Source organism: Anabas testudineus, chromosome 24 (genome assembly GCF_900324465.2).
Source record: "Anabas testudineus chromosome 24, fAnaTes1.2, whole genome shotgun sequence".
Taxonomy (NCBI): domain Eukaryota; kingdom Metazoa; phylum Chordata; class Actinopteri; order Anabantiformes; family Anabantidae; genus Anabas; species Anabas testudineus.
Genome location: NC_046632.1, coordinates 16747927 through 16774979, shown reverse-complemented (window position 1 = coordinate 16774979; position 27053 = coordinate 16747927). Strand labels below are relative to the sequence as shown.

Sequence of the window (27053 nt, the reverse complement as noted above, 5' to 3'; positions counted from 1 at the left end):
AGATGATTGATTGACTGATGATTAATTTGTTCTTGACCAGTATGAATCCAAATTAAAACTATATAAAGGTAAACCACTTCACAGAGCTACAGTGCTGCTGTCTAGGAAGCTAAACCTGTTGTGGGTCAGTACTGTATCAGTGTGTGTGTGTGTGTGTGTGTGTGTGTGTGTGTGTGTGTGTGTGTGTGTGCTCTCAGAACGACCAAGTTGGATGGAGGCCAGCTATTGACATCACAGCCACACACTCTACCTCCAATTAAAATTTCACCCAGTTCCACGAGCTGAACTTCTCCTGCTGGAGTAAATCTATTGTGTAACAACACAAAGCTCTGATTATTGTGCTGGTGATGATTTTATGAATGGACACAGGAGATGAGGCCACTGAAGACGTGTCTCTTATAGTTTGTAGATATTAGGAGACTAGAAATCTGGTTTTCACATGTTGTTCATTCATTTCTTGTTCTGTCTTGAGGAAAATGACTGATGATAATGTTGATAAGAGACGGGATGGACTGAACATCTGGGTCTGGTGGTGACTCACCTGTAGCTTCAGAACTGGAAACACAGCAACACACAAGTCACATGATGATGCATCCAGATAAAGTCTGAGTTTTCATGGTCTGAGTGTAAGTGTTGCTCTCCCTGCTCCTCCCAGACTTCGACTTTTAATCAGTAAAATCCACCTGTTCATCTATATAATATCTTCATATTAAAGCTTTTAAACTAATATTCTTTACGCTAATTTAACAAAATCTCGCTCCCTTTTAATCTGCATAATTTCTTCTCATATGTTTCTGCATATTTGTTTCCTCCTCATTTGATATTTTTGATGACAGTGGTTAAATTTGCTGCTCTAGTTCTAGTTTCAGATATAAATTAAATCAAATCTACAGCATCTTAATAGTTGTCTGAGGGGAATCCAGCAGGTTGACTTGACTTGACTTCTCTCTCAGTTCTCACCACGGTCCCTGTCAACTCCATCCACCTTTCCCTTTACCCCAGTCTGTTGTGTTTGCAGGGTCAGTGGATTTGCCCTCAGAGAGGTTTGTACAGGAGGAGTGGGGTACAGGGGTGCAGCTTTGATCACTATGGGGGTTACAAACCTTTTTATTCCACCTGATCAGTGCTGGACTGACCTTGTGGTCTGGCCCCCAGTGGAGAAACAACTAAATCTGGGGCTCGGTGGAGGTGCAAGAAACCAGAGTGTTATGTTTTTTATTGTATTCACATTTGTTAAAAAATGCCACATTTTAATAGAACTGTGTTTATCGTGTCTCATCCTGCATGTGTGCTATGATCTCACACACGATAACACAATATACAATCTGGTTTCTCTATATGTCTCTGAGTGGCATGAAACTCTTATTAAACTGCCACTGTTTGTTTCAGTTGTGATTTTCCACCTCTTTACATAAAAATATTTCAAAGCAGTTTACATAGAAATTAGAGTCAAAGATCCAGATAAACCTCCTTTAAGCAGATGCTGATTTTGTTCGACAGTATAACTGTTTATAGGTGAGTTAAAATTTTCTTATCTGTACTGATGCTGCCCTCTGCTGTTGCTCCTGTTCTATTGTTTGGTTCATACACTGTGTGTTGCTGACTTGGTTCGACTTAAACTCGAGGACGAGTTTCTTCCCTTCCTTTATTTCCTGCTCCTTCTTTTCTCCTTGACTTTCAATATCCATCCTCAGTCTCTTATTTTGGTATGATCCCTCCTGTATTGCCTCCATTTCTACCTGCTCCTCTTTGCTCCGCTCACACTCACCTGCAGCTTGTCTGTAATTAGCCAATAACAGCTGTAGCTGATTTATCACATTGAGGTAGTAACTTCATAGACTGCTGTTTTTCAGTAGTTATTATTTCTACTTCCAGTTACTTGTGTTTCTGACCTTCATATGTTTTGGACTTTTATTCTGTTGCTCGATTTCTTCTGCTTTGTTTTTGTACCCTGGTTGTTGGATTCTATAAAGACCTGTCTCCTCATTCTGTTTGTGCCTTTCCTCTGGTCTGATCCTGACTGCGTCCTGTTTTTTTATCCTATTCAACCTGTGACAATGGAGTCACATGTTTGGGAGAGTGTTTAACACATCAAATTATAATAATTGTTTGATTAAAATGCATGAATAATCAGGTAGTAAACATTCTCAGTCTATTGTACTTTACATCCATCAGTCTACATCAAGATCTCTAGAAACTGTTTGAGAAAACTGCATTAACCAGCATTGGCCACCAGAGGTCAGCAGCGTACCTCTGTTCCTGGTTCCCTTGCAGCTAAAATATAAAAGGTTCAAATCATGAATGTTTCCAATGCTTTAAATTAACATGTAATTTATACCGTCCAGTGTTATAAATCTATGGAATCTGGTTATACATCAGAATGTTGAAGATCTTACTAAACATCTAAACTCAGTTGGATTATGGAGATGTGGTCTTTGCTTATGCAACTTAAACTGGATGCTGTCTATTACTTTATTACTGCAGACAGTTGGGTCAGGCTAACAGTGAATTAGTGTTGTATGGTCACCACTGGCATCTGGAAGGCATCAGCATACCTGTGTCTTCATCTGTAAGGCTTTGTTATCTAAGCTGCTGAGATATTGAACATGCAGGTTGGTTGATAATCAAGACATCAGATCACAGAAGACTGAAGTTTATAATGTGACTTATTGGAAAGAGAGAAGCTTTGACCTCATCCCCGCCGTCCTTTACTGTGATGTGTGATTTGTTCCCAGGTCCTTAATGAGATTCCCCTCAGAAATAAAGTTTTACCACCGAACTTTCCTTGAGCTGGAACGTGTCTGTGCCAAACAGAAGAAGTGCCTGGGGGGTCGGTTTATCATCTCTCCACCACGTTCTGCTGTTGGCCCAGCACCTGCACACTGCAAACGATTAGGAACAAGTGACTCGGAGGGATGAACTGCGGCTACCTGCCTCCTGTTTTTATAGTTAATATTGTTATTTATCTTGGAAGACCTTATGTTAACATTCACACGTCTTATCGTGAGTTTTCACAAATTCCTGTTGCACAAACTTTCGCTCCTAGAACTCTTGTACAGTAGCTCCTTGAATTTCACCCTCCTACTTTTTCAAAATGCTTAAAACTGAGTTATTTTTTGAATATTAATGACCTAGAGATGATGTGATTAGCCTTAATTTAAAAGGAAAAGGATATACCTGCTAAAGATTCAGTGCCCAGTTCATTAGCTATGCCTACCTAAAATGAATGCAGTCCTATAATAAATCAGTGCTGTGGTTCGAACTGTCATTTTGGAGGCTGTGGTTTGAGCTGCTGTTGATTTGTATTGTTTAAATTATTGTTGCACTGCTTTTTGTCTACTCCATTTATATCAGAGTAGCAGAATAACAAACACCCCTTCCTCACATCTAGGGATAAATCATGGACAGTGAATGAATTTGTGACACAGGAACCCGGACTGGACCACGTTCGTGTTCAGACTCTGAGAATCCACCGGACGTCCTTACGTAAACTTTTTGGGTCCAGTTGTCATTGGTTAATCAGCCATTCAGTCCTCGGAGACTAAAAGCCAAATGGAAGAAGCACTTGAGAAGATGACAGCTGTGCCATTGAAAACCAGAGTTAATGCCCGATGCATGTTCACAATTCATTTAATTCGCTCCAACACCAGCCCATCAGAGCTGGGGGAAATTATTGTTACCCCCCAGCCTCCCCTGGGACCATGTTACTTTCTCTCTACCCCTCTCCATTCATGAATTGCCTCTTTCCCCACCCCCATTGACAGGAGATTATCCGAACTCTGCTCTTTATGCACTGCCCTGAATGCTTTTCATAGATTCACTATGGGCAGAAAGACAAAGTGCATCATGTGATGTTAGAGAAAGAAAAGGTGGAGGGTCTTTGAATTGTTGAGGAAAATGGATAAAGAAAAAGAGAACATCAGCGAAACGGTGGAACCGGAGCCAGATAGTGCAGAGTAGTGTGAGTAGGAGGTCATTTGTTGTGTGTCAAATTCAGCAGGAAATATATTCACTGACAAATTCCTCATTTAAAGGCTTAAAACATTTGCATCACTAAATGAAATAAGGTTTTTCAGAAGCGAGTCCTCTCATGGTGGCAGCTTTCTGAGCCGAGCTGAACTGAACCACTGAGAAATAAAAGCAGGTGGATCAGAACAAAGCCAATTAAACAGCGCTGGATGTATTCAGGAGAATTCATTTCCACCGGTTTGTTTTGAACTTGTTTAAATTTCTGTAGAACAGTCAGATGTATAAAGTCCAGAGAGATGGTTCAACCTCATGCTTGATAAAGACGAGGTCCCAGAATTCATCTCAGGACAAAAATAAGATTACTGAAGTCCCACAGCTCTGTGCAAACTCTGACCCTGATGAAGAGTTCATGTTCTGTCTTATGTTTGAACAACACAAAGCTTGTAGATCACATAAGAAGACCTGAAGCTGCAGTTGATGCCGACTGTGGAGCCTCTGCAAAGTTCTGAAGTTTGAGGAAATGCGAAATCAGAAAATACTAAAATACATTTTCACTTTGTCATTATTAGTTATTAAAAGCATCTTAAAGATAAATGTAGGTTTAATCCATTTGATCAGCTTCAGATCATCTCACAGGAGTTCCCAATGACCATGAACATTCCTCACAGGTTTCCTATTCATTTGAAAATGTTTCTAGTGGAATTTCTTTATTCTGAATGTTATGTTTATAGATATAGTTTCATGTGATGGGTCTGAGCCTTGTTCATTCAGGAGTTAATTTATCTTTAATACTATTTATTTCACTCTCTGTATGATTTTTAAACTTTCTAAATAGACATTAAATCTAAAGTATTGTTCTTCTTCTCTTTCTTGCACTGATGCAGATTCGATGTCCAGGACTGAAAGTGAGCTGCACTGTGAATGTAAAACCAGCACTTAGCCGGGTTCAATGACACAACGAACCAGAAGAGAGATAAGTAGGGAGATACAATAGGAATTAATTCAGCATGTTTAAGTGCAGCTGTCTGGTCACCAGTGAGCAGGTGCCTCCTCCTCCCCCCGTTCCCTCCCTGTCTGTCTCGGTTGCTGTTGTAGTTAAGTCGTTACCGGACTGGTCAGATGAGACCTCAGGATGAATATGAATAATAATCACAATCAACTGTGAGCTCAGGTGTTGACAGATATATATACCTCCAACCATCCAGACAAATTTACATCTCACTCGTGTTGCCATTACGTCCAATAGTCGTCTCTCGTGTCTGTCACTTTGTCCTCCCCTATATGTCAAGAGGAAGACTTGGCCCTGAGGCAGAGGCAGGCAGCCGCCTGAGGCCCCAGGACAAACACACATCCCTCCACAGATGAGTGTGCACTGTTCACTGTGCAGAGCAATTAAAGGAAACGCAGAGGAAAGCAGAAAACAATCATCTCACTAAGTTTTAGTAACAGTGGCTCAGATGCTGGTTATGATTCCTTTATCTCTTCATCCTCTTCCTCCTCTTCCTCCTCTTCATCCAGCTTCCTTCCATCTTCCTCTTTCAGTCTTTGGCCTTTACAGCTATTCTCCCCCCTCACTGCCAACTTGCCCTTTCCCTCTCCCTGCACACCCCTCCTCCTCCTCCTCCTCCTCCTCCTTTTCCATATATCTGTTGCCTCTTCATCTCACTCTCCACACCCTCCTCCCAACTTCCCACCACCTCTCTCCCTCCCTTCCCCCCGCTGGCGGCGTCCACACACCGACCAGAGTGGAGTCTCTCTGGTTGTCAGTCACAGCAGCAGCAGCAGCAGCAGGAGTGGAGACGGTAATCCCTCCTCAGTCCACCCCACCCCTCTCCAAAACCCAGATACCGGAGGTAGGAGGGGAACACAACCTCCCGGGACACCTGTGCTCTCGGACACCCCCATTTTAGACTGTGAGGGACACAGTTTAGGATCTGAATCCACACCCAGACTGTGGATGGAGCTGGTGGTGAGTGAGCAGCAGTGATTAAAACGCGGAAACAGCTTCCAAACCAAATCTGCCTCGACCGACTGTGACGGAGCGGCGGCACCAGCAGCAGCACCAGCAGCAACATCCCCCGGTCGGCGGATGGAGATGCGTTGTGAAGGCGGAGGGAGGATGATGATGATGATGATGATGATGATGATATAGCAGGTGCTGCAGGGTCGTGCCGCATTGTCTGGCCGCCGCGAGCGACGCCGGGGAGACGGATGCTGTCGTCGTCGTTGTGCCACAGAAAGAGGAGAGGAGACGCTTTGACATGGAGGGAAGCGGCTGTCTGTCGGCTCTGAGCTCAGGCCGCCCCGATCAGCAGGTTGGATGTACCGCCTGAAGCCCGGGGACCTGATTCATCACGTACATGGTGGAAGATTGAGGCTAAAGTTGAATTTTGTGGATTTGAAATGTTGTGAACGAGCCACGTCTTGATGATAATGCATCACAGGAGCCGCGTCTGTTCCAGTTCAGGGTGGATTACGTGTACAGAGCAGCAGGCCTCCATCTGATGTCAGCTGCTGATCAGGACATCAGGAAGAAATCAGTTTGAGACACTTCACCCTGTTGCTGGAGGTCAGGGTTTCCTCTGTTGTTCCACTGGAAGCTGCTGTGGTGTGGTCCCCTGTGGAGGGACAGCTGTTGCAAAAGATGACTCACTTACAGGCTGGACTCTCTCCAGAGACTCTGGAGAAGGCCAAGGTGGAGCTCAAAGAGAACCCGGAGACTTTACACCAGGACATCCAGGAGGTCCGGGACATGATCATCACCCGGCCGGACATCGGGTTCCTCAGGACGGACGACGCGTTTATCCTCAGATTCCTACGAGCGAGGAAATTCAACCACTTCGAGGCGTTCCGGCTGCTGGCACAGTATTTTGAGTACCGACAGCAGAACCTGGACATGTTCAAGAACCTGAAAGCCACAGACCCGGGCATCAAGCAGGCTCTGAAGGACGGGTTCCCCGGCGTGCTCTCCAATCTGGACAGATACGGCAGGAAGATACTGGTCCTGTTCGCAGCCAACTGGGACCAGAGCAGGTAAGAGGATCAGAGCTGGTGTCAGAGCAGCAGAGTCGGTACAGAGGGTCTGATCAGAGCCACAAACAGAATGAGAGAACAGAACCGACACTTAAAACCCTTAAATATTAAATGGAGTCTGGTTTGTGGAGCTGTCCGTTCAGCACCACCATCAAACTATAAGAAAATGATTTCTTCTTCATTAAGTTGTTGTTGAAGTATCAGGAACCAATGATGAAACATCTGTGGCCACAAGTGTGGAGACACCGGAAGTGTTCAGCTGCTGTTACTGACCCATCTTCTACTGAGGTGTTAGAACCAGACCCCACTCACACATAACAGCACTGATGGTGGGTGACCAGGTCTGGCCTAGAGTCCACATTTCAGTTTGCAAAGGTGTTGGTAGGGGGCGAGGTCAGAGGTCAGAGGTCAGTGTGGGCCAGTGTAGTTAATAGAACTACAGTAAAATCATCATATGATTGTGTCATGTTGAAAAAGAACCTGGTTCTTTTCCAAACTGATGAAAGAAGCTAGATGTACAGTAAAGTCTAATCTATCTGTCTATTTATCTATCTATCTATCTATTTATCTATCTATCTATCTATCTATCTATCTATCTGTCTATCTATCTATCTATCTATCTATTTATCTATCTATCTATCTATCTATCTATCTATCTATCTATCTATCTATCTATTTATCTATCTATTTATCTATCTATTCATCTATCTATCTATTTATCTATCTTTCTATCTATTCATCTATCTATCTATCTATCTGTCTATCTATCTATTTATCTATCTATCTATCTATCCATGGAACAAATCAAGAACGAAATTATTAAAAGTAAAAAGTATGTGCAGGGGATAAAGCTGACAAGATGCACACGTAGTTTTGTCAAAATATTATTTTTTATGTACAAGTGAACTGTGAATAACTAAATTAAATTTAACATTTAGTTTTGTTAAACTACTCGTTACAGAACTTGCACTTGATGTGGATTTGATGAGTAGTTTAAACCATTTTACAGCATTTTAAAGTAGGCACTGTGTGTACGTACAAACCATAGATACATCTTATACTTATATGTTGACACCTTTTTATAAGAGTTTCACCAAAAACTGCATAGAACCTATTAAATACAGCTGTGTGATGTAAAAGTAAGAATTTCCTTCTACAATCAATAATATTATTTGAAAGTAGTTTGAAGTAAAACTTCATATCTTCTTCATTTGAAGAAGAAAAGACAGGACATGATTTCATTTGGCTTTAATACGCGACCAGACCTGATTACTGTTTAAATAACAAGGATTTATAAAATTTATCATCATGTTTCAATTCAGGGACGTTGTTTTGTTTTTTTTAATAAAGTGCCATCAGCCTATTGTGTAAAGAAAACACTGAACATCTAATAAAATGAGGACAACAAATGATCAAATTCATGTACTACAGTAGACGCAACACTGTGCAACATCATCATTATGTAACAGGGAACAGTGTGTCTGCACTTTGAGTTTGGTGACGTCTCCTCTTTGAACATAAATCAATCTTTGAAATCTGTTTCTTTCATTTGGTGCCTATCATCTATTCAACACATTTCAGAAATGGTCACAGTGCTTCTTTATAGCAGGAAAAGGCTCTGCTTGTTCCTGCAATTGGGCTGAACCACGTCGATTGAGGTGCCAATTAAGCTAATTAAGAAAAAAAACCTCTACAGCAAGGCAAAGGCATCTTTTGATAAAGAATCAGATAGCAGAGGAAAATGAACACAGAGACGAGATAATGAGGGCAACGGCAACACGGCTGTTGAATGGGAGCGTGAAGTAAACGAGGCATCAGCTGGATGAAAACACCAACGACGAGCAACACCAGCAGCAACCGCTGAAAACAATTATAACATGCACCCGAAACATCCAGAAGATAACAGGAGCTTCTCCACGCTCGTCTCACGTCACACGAACAACTGGCTCTGAAGACCTCCTTATTAATTCACCAAGAATTACACTAAAAGGAAGGTTATCAGTGGGTTGTGCTAATGACTCTTGTCAACCTGAATAAAAGGAACACTTTCAGCTCTTTCTGTGAGATTTATGACACGAGAACAATTCAAGATTATTGTCTAGTGCTGCAGCTAATTAATTTTTCAATTAATTAAACCTCAGTTAGCGGCTTTGATTAATTAATCTTTATGTCCATGGAATATAAAAGAAAATGCTCGTCATAGGTTCCCACAGCCAAATAAGTGTCCACAAAGTTTGTTTTATCAAACCAAATCCCAAAGAAATGTAATTTAAAGTTGAATGTGGTGAAAATCTAAATGTTTTAATGAGCCTTTTGACGCCAAAACCATCACTTAGCCAGTTATTAATGTTCTGTTAAATAAAAATCCTGTTACTTTTTTCTCAGATACACGTTTGTGGACATACTGAGGGCTATCTTGCTGTCGTTGGAATCTATGATCGAGGATCCGGAGCTGCAGGTCAACGGCTTCATCCTCATCATCGACTGGAGCAACTTCACCTTCAAGCAGGCGTCTAAACTGACTCCCAGCATGCTGCGGCTGGCCATCGAGGGGCTTCAGGTACAGCTATGTTTGGTTTTGTCAAATGTCACAGTTTGCAAGAAAATGCAAGTGCATGTAAGTTGCAGCTCTTTTCATCTTAGCATGTAGAAATCCACAGTGTTAGCTGTTTTATATTTGCTGTCAAAACAGAGGAAAATCAAATGCTGGGCTGTTCTCTTTTAAAGTGCTATTTTTCATTTTCTGACAGTGGCAGAACAAACCTCCAGTCAAAATGTTTCACTTATACGAACAAGTCAAGCACCGTGTTAAAGCTGTGAGCTTATTCAAAGAGCAATAGGAGGGGATAATGACATTTCCATTTTGATTAAACAGTGCTGGGTGGTTTCGTCAAGGCTCGTTTGGCAGGTAGATGATGCGAAAAAAGTTTTTTTTCCACGGTTGTCAGTTTGGTTTCGTTCAATTTTGGTTTTCTCGAGAGCTGATAATCTACCGTTGTCGTGTTTTTTTCTCATGTTCTCCAGTTCTGCAGAGAAATGAGAAAAATGTGGTCGTGCTTATTGGATTTGTTCATGGTATCAACACACATTAGTCCTCTCACAGTCATCAGGACACCGTTAACGTCATTACTGAAAAGAGAAAGATCCTACGGTACAGCTGTCCTCTGGTACCCAGCCAAGCTCCAAGAGAAATGTATTGCCTGTCAGTGTGTGTGTGTGTGTGTGTGTGTGTGTGTGTGTGTGTGTGAGCATAGGGTTCTTATTGCTTTCTCAACATCCTTGTGAATCATCTGCCAATTTGTGTTGGGCTCCATTAGTCAAAGTGAAAACTCAGGGGAAGTGTGTCTAGAGGGAGGTGTTGAGTAAGACGCAGCAGGGTCTAAAAAGATTATCTGACGAGTTCGTGATGGATGATAAACTGCTGAAATCAAAGTTTTCACTGAATTCACCTCCTGGAATTTTGTTGTTGAGATCAACAAATACAATATATGAAAAAATATAATGCTGAAGTTAAAGTTGAGCTTTTTGTGTGAGTTTAAAAATACTGCTACTTTTTAAACTTCACATTTTAAACCTTAAAACATTAAATCAGGAACTAGCAAATGGTAAAAGTAGTTGCAGCTTGTAAATTCATAATGATAAACATACATACAGAATGATTCTCTTTTACAAATGCAAACCAAACAGAAAGCACCTGGTTTAATCAGGAGGAAGCAGTAGCTGATAAAGAAAGGTGGTGACTTTGGCTCAGAAAGTAGAATGTGTCATCTGCTAGTTACGGGTTCAGCCGTTAGATCCTCCGCTCCACATATGGAACTATTTTGGGGCAAGACACTGAAATCCATGTTGCCCTTAATGTGTGTGTGTGTACTTCACCTCAATGGAGCTTGAAAATAAATTAGTATTTTTCTGTGATTAAATGATGTTGACACACACAGAGTTCTAATGTTATATATTTTTTGCACATATTAATATTTTTGTTCCAGTTTGTCCAGTTCTTGTTTCACATGAAAATCAATCATAGATGTTAGTGTCTCAGCAGGGTGCTCTGCAGAAAAAGGTTAGTTTAGAGCAGTGGTGTCCAATTCTGGTCCTTGAGGGCCACTGTCCTGCTTGTTTTGTAACCAGCCCTGCACTTCCAGCTTCTGATTGGCTGAACACACCTGATCCAGGTTATCAGTAGTGAGTAGGGCAGAGATAGTAGGACACCTAGCAGGATGGTGGCCCTCGAGGATCGGGATTGGACACCCCTGGTTTAGAGGCTCATCTGTGCTGCATCTTAAAACTGTCAAGTACCAAAACGCCTGGTAAGAGTCGTAGTCTTCTTTACTTGTTGTGTTTTCTGTTTGTGTTGAGGTGTGTGCACACCTGGGATCAGCTCCAGCTGCTGCCACTCTGAAGGATAAGTGGTTACAGCTAACAGATCCTTCCTGCTCAGCACTGTTTTAGCGTTACAGCAGCTGGAAGACGTTTCTTTTCTTGAGGTCTAACAAACATTTTAAATGCATTTATCTCCTGTTTAACATTTGCAAAACAACATTGTTAATTTTATTATTTACATCCATGTTTCCACTCATCTGTATCATTAACCATCCTTTACCTCGTCTCTTAATCACTTAATCATCTCTGATAACATGACAAATGAAAGTCAATGAATTACAAATACTTGTGTCCAACTGTATGTAGGTTTTTTAGTTAACTATCAAAACTATTCAATCACAGAACCTAATGTGAATTTATATCCACAACATGAGCTGCAACAAGATTTAAGTAAATATTCAGTATAACATTTGAACATAAGCCACACACACTCTTTGCAGCTTCTTCATTTTCTGCTGTGTCAGCACAGAGATGAGGTGGTACATTGGCCAGGGAAACATCTTTCTCGTTTTTCAGACCAAGCCTGTGCATCACTGCGATGACTCCATATATAACGTGTTTCTGACGGCTCTCCGGGCTCAGATTAGAGCCTGAATTATTGATGGAGACTATTAGCTGAGCCCTGAGTCATCCCCAACTGTGCAACTGCTCACAGGAATGGCTGCTCATCATTTGCACCACTAAACAAATAGAAGTAGCTTAATTGAGTGATTTGATTAGATTTAACAAACAAAATGCACAAAAAAAATCGATTTCAACTCATTTTCTTCAGCATGTAAAACTAGAAAAACAAATTTTAGGCTGGAAATAATTTCCCACGAAGAGACCAATACAAAATGAGCATGTTGAAAGTCTGATGTATTATTCCTCTGTGCCAGCTCCATTATTGTCCAAAAACGATTAAAAACACATCAGCGAGCCGCATTTCCCTGACTGAGAAGCTTTATTTTAATAAACACAGCACTGCAATTTAATTTGAACCAATTCCACATAGTTAACACTCACTAAAGTTTGAAATGTGTATTAATCCACCAGTGAAAATAGTCCCTAACAAGTAGTGTAGTGTATGAATATTTGATAAAAACTACAGTTCCCATCTTCTTTGTTTTTTTTAATATAAATTAGAATTTTTTTTTTGATCGTCTGTGTTGTAGACAGATGATTTTGGTCTTTTCCAGCAGCAGATCTTATGATCTTATGTCAAACTTATGTTCTCTATTACTGTCTAATCATTTTCCATGTGACTAAAGAGTTAAGTCAACTTAATCTTATTTTGTTTTTTAAAGTTAATGTTTTGGGTTTTTAAGTTTAAACAAATGTGAATTTAGCATACATTGGACCTGCAGGCCTTTGGTTTGCAATGGACTGGAACAAAGAAGCTGTAAAAAAACTATTTAGTCGTAAATAGCTCCTAAAATAACTTAACACCTAACATAACTATTGATTCCACCTTAGAAGTAGCGATAAGCAAGTGATATGTCAAACGGATAATGATGTGATCAGTCAGTCAGCCAATTTAAATACAGAAAAGTTTTCTCAGGGTGAGATAAAGAAAACATGAGTAGAAGAGAGAGGATTCAATCGTTTTGTTTTCTTCTTCTGTTTTTAAAGATTCAACATTTAGCTTTTAAAAATATTTTTTGGTTGTGGATATTGTGCTTTAATGTGAACTGAGCAGCCCAATTCTCTGCAGATTACCTGTGTTGCATTGGTCAGTAAGTGTCTACTTCCTGATATATACTGTATAAACCAATATAGGTGAATCACAGACACATTCAGTGTTTACTGTATGTTTCCACCTCTGTACAGTACAGACGATAGTAGAGCTGAGCCTGACTCATCCCCACACATACACACCCTCATCTGAATACTGTTCAACATCCACAGTGAGTCACTTGAGTCGGAGCACGTCTGGTTATGAATCTGAAAAGCAGTGAGTGTTTAAAAGCAGCCGAGCCACTCTCATCTGCAGGGCAGTCGCACCCAGCTCCTTCTGCACGACTATGTGATGTAGTTTGATGGCTGATTTACACGCTACACATCACTCCGTTAACTTCTGTGTGCATCAGCAGCTTTCTATCTGCTGCTGCTGTTTCTCTTTTGTTTCCAGAGATTTTCCGCTCTGCTCAGTGCTGGATTATCTGATGCCAGTGAGAACTGACAGCAATTTGAGAAATAACAATAGCAATTATGCTGCAAAACATCCTGACAAATGTGCAAAGTGTTCCATTATCTGCACTGTCAAGATATTTCTTCCAAAAATAAGCCAAGCAACATTGTTCTTATTAGTGTGACAAGTAATCCATTTCTCACATGTGTTAATCAGCTAAAAAGGCAATCACACATCGAACTGGAGCAAATCAAGTCAGTTATGTTGAGATTAATTTATTAATCTAATTCAGATTGTGCTTGACTGGTATGTATCCTATAAAGGATTTAATCAAGCTATAATTAGATGATTGTTTCGGTTCTGAATTGTTGTGTGTTGAGTCACCTGCTTGTTTTTCCTTTCACAGTTTCGTCTCATTCTCCACGTTAACGCCGCCTCGAACCGCCTCAGTTGTGATTAACTCTTTGTCATGGCAACTGTGGCGGTGGTAGTTTTGAGCAGACACACACTGCATGTAGGCCACATGCCTTGGGATGAAAATTTGTAGCACAGTGAGCTGCGCAAATCACAGCAGAGGCAAGAGAGTAAGTGTGGATCCCGGCAAATCCTAGAGGGTTCAGTAGGTGATGCATCCTGAGTGTGCAACTGCTTTTTGATTTGTTTTCTTTTTAAAAATCTTATTTAGGGAAAAGGAAAACAGGAAGAGAGAGGCAGGAAAATGTGCTGTAACTCACTTTGACAGTCATAGGTGTTTCACTCCACTTCCTCCTAATTTAACCCTATCTTCTAAACTATAAATGTGTTTTTATAGAGGGAGGACACTTGCACTGCATTATGCTTTTAATAACATCTGTTAGCAGAATATGCTGTTGGTTAATGCAAACGTCACAATTACATGACATCAATATCAGTAAGGTAACGTAAAATCATATAATTTCATGGCAGATGTGCTCATGGTTTACAAGTAAGGAACACACACTAGGAGCGACTTGGGGTTCGGTGTTTTCTCCCGAGGACACTTCAACATGTGAACTGAGGATAGAACTATTTCTCCAAGCTTCCTGTTTCCTGTTTTTGTCTTTTTTTTATTTCTATCTGCAAACTCGGTGAACATCTAATGAGTACTGAAGAATACATTCAGAAGGGCAAGACAACCCAACAGTATTGTGTCCTTAACGTGACCCTTCCTACAGTCTAGTTCTTTATGTGCTGTCTGATTGTTTGTGCCACAGACTGTATTGTCTGGGGTTTGCGTGTTTATCCCCACAGTGCACATAACACAGTACATGCTCGACTAATATGAAAAGCACCCTGTGCACTAGCATTTCTTTATGCTTTCATAAAAGAGATTATAATAAAGAGTCCTGGGAAACACAAGAGGTGAGACAGTGTGTCAAACCTATCCAGTGATAATCCTGCAGGATTACAACGTTACACAGGGATTACCATTTCATGTCTGCAAAGCTTTCTGGTTGGTCTTTGACAAGTTTGAAAATTGTCAAAGTCATTTACAAGGAAATACTTATAAATGGAAATGTCAGCAGTTCAGGAGTTCAAAACTCAACCTTACCTATAGATTATTAAGGATACATGCTCCTCTGAAGCAAGAAGCCTTCATTATTCCTCATGTAGAAACAATTTTACATCATATCATGGTTATTTTATAACAACCACTTCATCATCGGAGTTGACTCAATTTATTTCCTTTGTTATTTTGCACCATAAGCATCATTTGCGCAGCAGAGGACATAAACTCTAAGTTACAAAGTGCTTTAAATGCATTAAAGAAAAAAAAAACATTAAAGGGAAGTTGTGTGTTTTGTAATTTTAAAAAAATCACATGAAAGGAAGCCAGAGTTTGTCCATATCTGCAGGGATAAGCTTTTTTCCATATTCTTTTTGAACAGTTTTTAAAAATTCTTTTTAAAGGATGTATTTTTATTATTGTCAGTAAACAAGTTGTTTCAACATGCTGCACATCGGTTCAACCAACCTCCCATGTTGTTCGACCGTCTTGTCTGTGAGGTCAGAGATGAGAATCGCCTCATTAAGGTGATCTGTCAGGGCCTGACACCGTCTGACCTCAGATCAGCTACCTGCCAGTCACAGTAATGAATGACCTGTCCTGAATCTCATGCAGTTAATCGACTGTTCAGCCGCTGGCAGCCAGCAGACCCGACTCTAACCTTCACTCAGAGCTGCGTTTAGGTTTTTTAATGTCTGTGGAGGAAATTTTGAAATTCATGCTGATCTTCATCCAAAAAAAAGGAATGATGAGAGAAAAGTCAGTTTGTCTTTGTCGTTTTATTCGTCACCCGGGGAGAGCTGTACACATAACGTGTGGTACATGACAACTCTGAATCTCTATGTCCACATGCTTCTTTTCTATGTGTGCTTGAAGGCGTAAACAGACGTTCTACCAATCGGATTTACTCATTTTACGCTTACTCAGACCTCATCAAGAAAAGATCAACACATCATCTTAACAAGACAATGAGGTATTGTTCTTAAGTGATGCTGTCAACACTTATCTGGGTTCACTGAGCATCCTAAGTTTTCTGAACACAGTTGCATAGATAAAGAAACACATGTTTTAGAGTTCAGCTAAGTCAGCACAAAACATTAAACAGTCACAATTTTAAATTTCTTCTACATTTCCCTCCTTTTGATTACACATTAATCAATAAACATAAACAAAGAAATTTAAAAACAAAAACACTGTCACAAACGTCACAATAACAATGATCAGAATAATACTTAAAAACACACTTGGTAAATTGCAAAGATTCAAAGCATGTCATCACATGAAGAGTTGTCAGGGTGCCTATAAATAACCCTGTTACACTGAGGGTCATTGTCAACTTCACACCAAGACAAGATTTCCATACAATGTCTAGGATGAAGCTGTCTCAGGCCCCGAAAACCATTACCTACATAACAATGTGGGGATTGAAAGCTATGTGGTATGTGCACAGTTGTAATATATGGGTTGGTCTTGTTAGAAAACTCTATATAGTTATTATCACATTTGGCTATGATGGTGTTGGCCCAGGATCCACGGACACCCTTAACCATAAGGTGCATAAGGCACCTGTAATGAGGTGATGCTCTGATACGCATAACACCATCTGAACTAATACGGGTTTTACCATATAAGGAGTAATCTCTATCCAACGACACAGGAACTAGTCTAGGAGATCTGCTTGAATGTGGTAAATAGGTACAAACATAACAATTGGACAAATTGGAAGCTTTAGCTGTATAGTTGGCAAATGTCCACCACATGTTTGTAGCATATGGATGAGGTGGATCGTTTTGGACTAACCACTCATGTCCAAGGTGCTGTACTGCTCGTTTGCACAGGTGGTTATCAATATTTTGAATCAAAGTTAGTTCTATGCAAAAATACCACAATAGTGAAAATGTGAACAATAACATTGTTGCTATAGTAACAGACAAGTTGGGGCTGCAGGTAACATGTCTGCATGACCTAAGGGTCTTGATGTGCTCCATGTACAGGGGAGATGCATCAACGTCGAAGTCCCTCGTAGGTAACTCAAGGTTACTCATGTGTGTGTTTTCTCTTGGAACGTGTATGTGTATATATGTTATCGCCTGGTGCGGTTTGAGCAGCGATCCGCCTACACTCAGGAACCGTATTAAATCAACGCAGCCTCACCTGTGTGCTGTGTGTATGCACAGTGAGTGGGTATTAGGCCTTCTCCTGCTGATGTAATGCTGGGGAGAAGTCGTCGTCTGGCTCTGAAACCTTTCTGCAGTGGCTACAATGGATCCATGTAGTTTTTCTGCAACCTTCACTGCTGTGTACGTTGTAAGGAGAACCTGGAAGGGTCCCTGCCAGCGCTTAGAGTTCCAGTGCTTTCATCTGAGTTCCTTCACGATCACCCAATCTCCAGGTTGAAGAGAGTGCAGTGGTCGTGTGGCCTGTTTAGGAAGTGCGTCCTTCACCTGTTGAGATATTTCAGATAGTACAGTAGAGAGATTTTTGCAATACCTTAACATGGCGTCATCACACATGTCAGTGGATGGGAGAGGTCAGGGATCTGGCTGGATTTCCATCATTGGTGGCCTGAGAGCACAAAGGGGAGCGCCTTTGTCCAAGGTAGACCTGTTTCACTGTTTGACCACATGTCGACCATCTCTAGGCAGTATCTTTCCCTTCTGCTGGTGATAGCTCTATGTTGTGTGAGTGCAACTAACATCCCTCCTTTTGACACGTGGTCTAACCCATGTGTCAATTTAGCAAAATGTGGAAAGAAATGTTATAGGAGGCAAGGCTTGTCATTAGGACCCCACCACACACCATCAGTGTAGTGTGTTCCATTGCTCTTCTATAGGCGTGTTTCCTGTGGTGTAGAAAAAGACTGCATTTCTGTTAGGGAGGGGGGATGGGGAAAGAGAGAGGGAGAGAAGAATAGGGGAGGAAAGAGGAAGAGGTTTACATGCTGCAGCCTTGGCGGCCTCATCAGCTGCTGCATTGCCTAAATAGACAAAGTCACGGTTAGAAGAGTGTGCTACGGGGTGAAGTTTGTCTCCATGAGCCTGTAAAAGAACAAAAGTCATGCATCCAGATTCTTCATCCAAAGTCTGGGTGAATGGTTTAGTCAGGTCAGGTAGTCCTAAGGTGGGTTCCACTGTAATGTGTTTGAGGGTGCGTGAGCTGAAGTAGTGAGCGCTCTCAGCGGCGCCTCCAATACTGCATAATTAGGAATGAAATTTCTGCAGTAAGAACACATGCCTAAAAAGGACATCAGTTGTTTCTTTGTACATGGATGAGGGAGCTGTTGTATGGCCTCAATGCGTTTGGGTGAGATGGATTTGCCATCAGCTGTGATCACATGACCCAGGAAGATAACTTTCCTCCGAACAAATTGCAATTTGGAACGACTAGCTCTGTGGCCCTCTGCTTGAAGATGTTTTAGCAGAGCAATAGTATTTTGTGCACAAGCTTCTTCTGTGTCGCTGCAAACCATAAGGTCATCCACATATTGCAGAAGTGCAGAGTGGGAGGAGAGAATCAATTTGTCAAGACTAGCTTTCAGTGCAGCATTATAGATAGTTGGACTTTCAACATTGCCCTGTCCTAACCTAGTAAATGTATAGGACTTGCGATTAAACTGAAATGCAAACCAGTACTGGCTATCAGGGTTTACAGGAACACTGAAAAAAGCATTAGCTAAATCAACAACAGAGAAAAACTTAACTGTTGGTGGAACTTGTAAGAGGATGGTGTATGGATTCAGTACCGTGGGAGCTCTAGGCTGAACTGCAGCATTTACTGCTTGAAGATCTTGGACAAACCTGCATTCTGTGGGTTGACCATGGTCTTTGATCTTCTTTACAGGAAACAAGGGAGTGCACACTGGAGAGTTTTCACAGGGAACAATTACTCCAGCTGTGAGCAATGAGTTAAAAACCGGTGTGATACCATTGATGGCTTCCTGTTTTAAAGGATATTGTGGTTTGATCATGGATGATAATCAGGAATAATAATTACAGGTTCACAATCCTTTATTAGACCAACATCATATTTATGAGAAGCCCAAAGGGAGGATGGCACTGAGTCTAGTAAAAGTTCAAAAATGTTACTTGAAACAAATGCAACAAGGGTGACGTAGGGGTGGGAACCAGCTGGTCTGTACAAACAACATGAACAACATGAACAACATTAACAACATTGAAGCTAGTCTGATAAGTCTTACAATAACACTGCAGAGTTGGAGAATAACTCACAGACGGATCTGCAGTGGGTTGTCATTGTCCTACAGCTTGACAGCGCTTAACAAACAAGCCTAGGTCCTGCCACTCCTCCATGTTATGTTTAGCCAAAGAAACATGTGGGGAGGAGTGAGGGACATCATAAGAGCAAAGCTGTTGTGGGCTAAGGGAGATCGCAAGCGCGCACCTGTACTCATCCCAGTACAGGGTTTGAGAGGTAATACATTCATCACTTAAGTGGAGCCATAGTTTCTCATGCTGTTCATTTGGACCATAGGACACATGAGCTGTGCAATGCAGCTCTCCTGATGTCATGAAATCTGAACATGTGTTTGTTAACTTCTGATGGGCAAAGGTGAGAAGGTCAGTGGTAAACATCTCACTATTGATTAACCACTCATGGTTGGAACACCATGGACTGAACACCAGTAAATGAATCCGAATAAGAAGTGTTAATTACATTTAAGCCATCAGGTGTGCTGATAATACTTACACCCAACAAACACATGAGGTCTCTTCCTAGGAGATTTATTGGACATAGGGAAGAGAACAAAAAAGACTGTTTAACAATTTTGCCATCAGGTGTGGTACAAGACAGTGGAACTGTCAGCTTTTCTTTAAATGTCCGGCCAGATGATCATGCAGAGTAAACTATGCGACCACTCAGTTTAGGTGTGTATGGAAGTGAGGTATGTGTTATTACAGAATGTGTGGCTCCGGAGTCCACCAAAAAGATTACAGGAATCTGACCTATAATTAACGATAGCACAGGAAAGCGTTTAAAACCTTCTGGGCTTTCAGAAACATACTGTGACTATGTAGGTGTTTGTGTGTGAGTGTAAGGTGCTGTCACCACGCTGTGGAGGCTCCTCGCTGTCCTCCCGCCCCTTGTCTGCCTGCCTGAGGAAAGGCTCCTCGGTTAAAGGGTGCCCTCTGCTGCCTTCCTCTTGTTCTCTGGGGACACTTATCTTGCCAATGTCCAATTTGACCACAAATAAAACATGGCCTGTTGTCTCCAGGTGGAGGACCATTCCATCCTTGAAGCCACTGGCCTTCAGAATGTGAGATGCCTCGCCCACGACTTCTACTACGCCCTCTGTATTGGCTGTAAGAGGTTGTAGGCTGTGGTTGAGGTTGGCGTACAAGTTCTTTAAAGCGGCCTTCTTCTTCTACACCTGTATAAGTGCGCTTTACTTCAGTTGCCAGCTCAGGTTTCAGTCCTTTCAAAAGATATTCACACAGGAGGCTCTCATACGTTGTGCGGTCATCTCCATCCACGCCATTTGCTGGGATGTCCATGCCACCGTATATATTGAACAGTTCATTGAGGCGATGTGCGTATTCGTGTACAGGTTCATCTGGTCCTTGTTTGCAGGTGCTGATCTTGGTCAAGTTGGTTTTTCTGGGAAACACTTCTTTTATCTTTTCATCAATGGCAGCACGGTAGCCAGCATTAGTAGCGTGGTTCCAGTCGGTGTTTGTTAATGTCAGGCCAACTGCTGGAAGAGCTGTGGTCAGCCGGTGAAAGTCACTAGCATTGAGTTGATTCGCCAGAATTCTTCGGATTTCTGCTCCAGTAGGGCGATATTCTTTTCAGAATGGAAGGAAGTCTTTGTTGAATTTTTCTCCTGAATGTTTTGGATTGGGGAGATTCGCTGCAAACTCTTGGATGTCCTTGGCGTGCCATGGACGATACACCAGAATAGGACCATCAGGGCCAGCAACTTCCACCATGGGAAGGAACATACTTGGTCCAGAGTCATCATCATCATCGCTGTCTTGTGTGGTGTCTGGACCTGCATGTTTGGACTGCATTTTCCCTCTTGTGGGACTAGCTGGTGGACTGGCCATCTCTGAAGAGCTGGACACTCCAGATGCACCGCCTTTGTCTTGTGGTGGTAGTTGTTGTGCAGCAGAGGCAGGTGCTGGGGCAGCTGGTTGTGGTTGTTGGCGACGAGAGGGGCAGGAGTCCAGGTCAGAGTCCACCGTCAGCGCGTGCAGTTCAGTGAGGGGATACAAAGAAGAGGTGGGAGCACTGGAAACTTTGGGGGAGGTATAGGGAGGGGGACATCTCTCTGGGCAACAATTATTATCTGTTCTGCCTGCTACTTTCCCACTGTCATCTTTTCTACCTGCAACTTCCCTCTGATGTTGCTTTCTATCATGATTCTGAGCTTCAGTCCACCATGATTCAAAACACTTCTCATATTTCTTTACTACTTGCAAATCTTTAACTTTCACTGTCTTTCCCTTTGTTAATTTTTTTTCTTCTTTTCTCTAATCCTTCTTTAAGTTTTTTCAACTCCTTGAGGCTCAATGAACCTCCACTAGGAAACCCAAATTCTTTATGCCATTCATTCAGACATTCCACACATTCATCACCATATTTTCTCCTCATGCATTTCACAATTTCACTATGCGTAACATCTTCCTTTGTCTAACTTGACCCCATTTCGGTGGCGGCCCCCCTAGTATATATACACTTATTTACTAAAATAGACGTCTCTATCTCAGGGACCGTTTCAGGCACGTATCCCCGCCTCTCTTTATTGCTCGCTGACAATAAAGTAATTATACCTTTTAAAGATATAATTCTCAGAATAAATTCCACATTTGGAATAGATTCCGCTAGTTTTGTACACTACAAAACTACTTCAGTTCACAGACTGAATTCCATAACTTTTACCAGTAAGTTTTACCCTAAGCAAAACTACTTCTTCAGTTCCTCATAGACTGAAGACAAGACAAAAGGATTCACCTGATGTTACACAGAGTGGAATATATGATAAAGCATGAAAACACAAAAAAACGTTTTTCCTATTTTAAAAAAAAATTTTTTTTTTTATGTCTTCGTCTGTGTCTTAATTTAATTTAGAATTTTCTCTCACCGGATCAGTCTTTCAGGGTTCGTTGGATGTCGCCGGTAGACAACCTCAGGCAGAGTGAAACAGTCCTCCCTTCGCTATGTCTAAGGCGGTTGGAGGCTGGAGACTCTGGTCTTCAGGGTATTCACCTCTGGTCACTCTGTCCAGGCGGTCACTCGCGACATCCCACTTCTGACACCAAGTTTGTGGAGGAAATTTTGAAATTCATGCTGATCTTCATCCAAAAAAAAGGAATGATGAGAGAAAAGTCAGTTTGTCTTTGTCGTTTTATTCGTCACCCGGGGAGAGCTGTACACATAACGTGTGGTACATGACAACTCTGAATCTCTATGTCCACATGCTTCTTTTCTATGTGTGCTTGAAGGCGTAAACAGACGTTCTACCAATCGGATTTACTCATTTTACGCTTACTCAGACCTCATCAAGAAAAGATCAACACATCATCTTAACAAGACAATGAGGTATTGTTCTTAAGTGATGCTGTCAACACTTATCTGGGTTCACTGAGCATCCTAAGTTTTCTGAACACAGTTGCATAGATAAAGAAACACATGTTTTAGAGTTCAGCTGAGTCAGCACAAAACATTAAACAGTCACAATTTTAAATTTCTTCTACATGTCTTAATTATGATGTGAATTAAAGTCTTACATGTGAATGGCTGTTAGCAGGATTTGGCTCAAATTTGGTGACAGATCAGTTTGGACGTGAGTTGATTAGATTTGTGCTGTGATCTACGTCTGGGATTTTATCCATTAAACACTTTATATCATGGTCAAATCTCTTAATGTTGCATCTACAGGCTTGTGGGAAAGTCAAACATATGGGACGTCTGAGTGAGCTGATAATGGGAGTTGCATGGATGTGGTTTCAGCAAAGAGGTTAATGTGGTTCAATCTTAGTTAAATAATTAAAGTGAAACCAAGATGTTTTATCTACACTTGATAGAAAGAAGCGGTGTGAGTCAGGATCCAGATTCAAACGGATCAGACAGGGTCTTGTTACACATGCAGAGCATGTGGCCAAGTTTAAATGAAAGTGTCTTAAATCTGGTGAATTTTATCTGCATACACTTGTGACAAGTGCGGCCATTACGCTGAACATCTGAGCTGATTCAAGCTGACTCTCCGTGCATGAAGTGTAAGAACCGTGAAGTGAAGTGCAGGAAAATTACAATCAGCTGCAGCTGCTCGGTAACAGGTGGAAAGTGCTGCTGCCAGTGTTGTGTCCTCGTTTTGTTTGGGTCTATTGGAGCCCTATTTATGGAACAAGCCTGATCAATAATTTACAGTAGATCTAGTGTGATTGATAACTCCTCCTGACCGTGCTTCGTGTTTTTTATGAAGTTAGTTTCTAATTCCCAAAGCTAAATAGTGACGGGGATGTACATTAACTGTGCTGTTACTGGATGGACTGAGGACGAACCCAACTGACTCCCACGTCTTTTTATTTTTCATGTTAATGAGTTTAAAATATAGCGAGAATGATAAAAAAGGTGTGTGTGTGTATGTGTGTGATCATTCTCCAGTTTTTACATATTCAGGGTTAAATTAACACGTGTCCTGGTGTCATTATCAAACGCCCTTTTAGCTGACATCCTGACCTTTTGTTAGACCTCCAATTCCACTTCGCCATCCAAGTGTTAAATGAGAAGAAAAAGGAATTGTTCTTATTGATGAAGAGAACATAAGAAGAGAACCATAATCCACGTGTTCTTTTAAAGATGGTAAAGGTCCAGAGAGTCACTGTAGGTTCAGAAGGAGCTTCACTGTCATGGAGAAAGTAGAGTGCAGGCGTCCACTGGCTTCACTCTCCTCCTCTTCCTCTTCTGTGTCCCCTCAGCCACCCCCACCTCTCTCACTTTTGTTTTCCTTACCCCCCCCCCCCCCCCCCCTTCAACAACATCATCATCATCATCCTCCCAATTCTCCCTTATCTCTCTTTCCTCTTTCCGTTTCATCTCCATCACCAGAGACAATTTTGGCATTCGAGCATTCAAACCACATTATTAGTCTGAAATCATTCCACATGCACACAGTCACAGGTATTTAGTACAAACTAATTTACCAGTAATCAGTCATTTTAATACAAACATATTAAACTTAAAAATTCACAGTCAGTCCTAGAAAACGTCCAAAACCTCCTCCGTCTGTTTGTTTACTTTTGAATCATAAAGAAGCTTCATCTTCTTCATCAGCAGCCACTGTGCTTCATTTTACCCTGCTGCTCCTCCTTTCTTCCTCCTTTCTTCCTCCTCCCTCGCCGGCTCCCCTCCCGCCACATCCCGCCCTCGCTACGTTGCCACGGCAACACGTCACATTGCCGCGCTATCTTGCTCTGCCCTCTCCTCCAGATGGGCTCCCTTTTGTTGTGCGTCTTCCTTCGTGTGTGTTTGTATAGAGAGAGTAACACATTTCTCCATCTCCCTCTTCCTTCTTCTTTCTTCCAAGACGCGCTCAGGCAGCGGGTTGAGTGTCAGTGATGCTCCATCAAATACTGTAACGTCTTAAGTAAACGTGATGCATTAAAAATGGTGTAATGGTCTAGACAGGTAGAAAGATTCACTGTTGTTACGTGTTGTTGTGACATTCATGTTCCCTTCAGGATAAACTGTAATAATGTTCATCTAGTGCAGCCCTGTTCAAAGGATTGAAACACACATCTGTTATAATTGTTAAATATGAACACAGAGTAAAAGAAGCAGATGTTTCAACTCCTTGTTTGTTTTTACTTTTTTATTTTAAATGTTTCTTTATTTAATACAATGATGTTTGTTCAGGGGCCAAAGTAAAAATAAGTTAATGCAGCTTTAAAGTGTGATTCTATATTCATTATTGTATTTGTCCCTTCATGTAGTAGTAGTAGTACAGTTGCAGTAATTTCCCTGTGGATTTACTCTGCATTAGCATAGTTATGTAACACAGACAATGGCATATGAAATGAATACTGACCTGGTGTATCGTCTCTGAAAGCAGCTCTGTGTGAAATTGTTTAGAGATAATCATTCTGCAAATATCACCACTAATAAAGTGAAGATGACGAATATCATAATTCAGATTTACTCAAGTTGAATCCACCTCATCTTCACCGTGTAAATGTTTCTGAGCATCTTGTTATTCATCAAGGAACCAATGAGCTGAATTGTTTTACTTTATATTTTATTAAGAACAAACATTTACCAGCAGATAATATTGACCATGTAGTTTAAAGTATGTTTGTAAAACTCATTAAACAGCAGATTGACCTGGTTTGTCGTGACTGAACCGGCTGTTGATCAGATTTATCTTTACAAACAGTGCTGCATTGATTCAAACTGTGTTCTTTCCGCCTGTTTTCTTAAACTGCAGCTGGATCGAATGCTCGTCCACTACAATTAGACCACGCTAGGTTCAACTGAAAGAAAGGATTTGATCAATTTCTGTAAATGAACACTAGTCATTTTTAGATTTCTAGTAATGCACAGATTTAAAACAAAGATGACAAAGAAGACAGTTATAAATTATTTTCTTTTGCTCTGTGAATCAGTTTAAAAGAAAAGGCTAAGCATGTTTCCCCTATAGGTTGCAATAATAATAAAGTGGTAGATGGAGACATGTTATTCTCTGTCTATACGTCCATCCATCGAGGATGAACTGATTAGATTGAATTAATCAATAGTCACTGTGAACTCTGGCCAGGTGAGATTTGTGTTTTTGTTGCTAGCTTTCTGCGTTTGTCGTCATCAAACAAAGGTAAAATACTAATGTAAAAAATAAACACAGACGATGAAACTGTATGGAGGATTTCAGATCAACAGAAACAGATCGAAGCTTTGTGTTAAACCACTAATATTCAGACTCGATGAGGATGAGCAGTGTATATTATCCGACTCAGAAGCTTCACAAATCACGATGCAGAGATGAACTGGGCCCAGTCAGCCCTGTATCACTGCATATCTCTCTTTCCCTCCGAGCGTTTGACAGTTCTGTTGAGCTTCAGCCCACAATGCTCAGGTCAGCTGCACCAAGCACTCACAGCATGAGCACAGAGCCAGACAGTGGACGGTCACCTGCAATGTTCCCTACAGTAGGAAGTGCTGGATTGAGTTTGACAGACAGTGTCGCTCTGCTGAAGCAGAGTAAAGCAGAACAAATACAGCTGAAATAAAACTATACATTTGAATTCACTGTGATCTCTCGGCTGCAGAGGAACTTCATTTCTTTCCTTTCCTTCCCTCTCAGAGTGTCTGCGTGGAGCTGGCAGCATTTTAATAACCTGCAGAGGCAGCGGTTTAATTGGTGTGACTTTTCCTCTCAGTGTGAATCTCTGGCAGGAAACTGTAAAGCTGCATTTGATACCTGAGGTACTGTGTTGTGCCGTCTCTGTAGATGTGACATGGCTGCTGTTGTCTGATGTAAAAAGGAAGCAGTGGGACTTTTAATTCACTGATAACACGGTATATTTTTGGCGTTAATGGTTGTGCCTGTGTGATGCAGCTTTTCCTCATAATCTGCTCTGATTCGATTTGTTCTAATTGTGTGCACCTGGCATGATTTGTCTTTTTAAATAAGGTTAGACTGACTATTAATGAGCCTGGGCTTGTTGTGTCTGTGTTTCCAGTGAGAACAAATATTAAAATTCAGTTTTGCACCTGACTTTTCCTCTGAGCTCTAGATGCAGTTATGTGCTTGCTGGTTTCTCTGGAGGTCCTACCACCTAACAGAACAGGCTGTTAGGTGGTACGTCTGTGTTTTTGCATGATTATGTGCAACCATGTCTTTGTTTGATGAGTAATCCAGGCATTTTTATCTCCAAGCCAATTCCCAGTAAGCCAGGCCAGTGAGTGGGCATTTCTTAAAAAAGCTTACCAGTTAGTAATTCTGTTCAGTGATGAGCAGGGTTTCATCCGTTAGTCAGCTGATATACTGGAGAGATGAGTGTCATGACTCTGAGGATGGGT

At 41.3% G+C, this 27053-nt stretch overlaps 1 protein-coding gene across 1 annotated transcript in view; it reads left to right on the top strand.

Annotated features, from left to right (window-relative positions):
* Window positions 1–6578: 6578 nt before the first annotated feature.
* The window catches only part of clvs2 (clavesin 2), a 31532-nt gene continuing 11057 nt past the window's right edge, over window positions 6579–27053 (top strand). Inside the window, exons 1-2 of the mRNA XM_026341924.1 lie at window positions 6579–7002; window positions 9388–9562. Coding sequence (XP_026197709.1) covers window positions 6614–7002; window positions 9388–9562 — 564 coding nt within the window. The 5' untranslated portion in view covers window positions 6579–6613. The remainder of the gene's footprint in view (window positions 7003–9387; window positions 9563–27053) is intronic.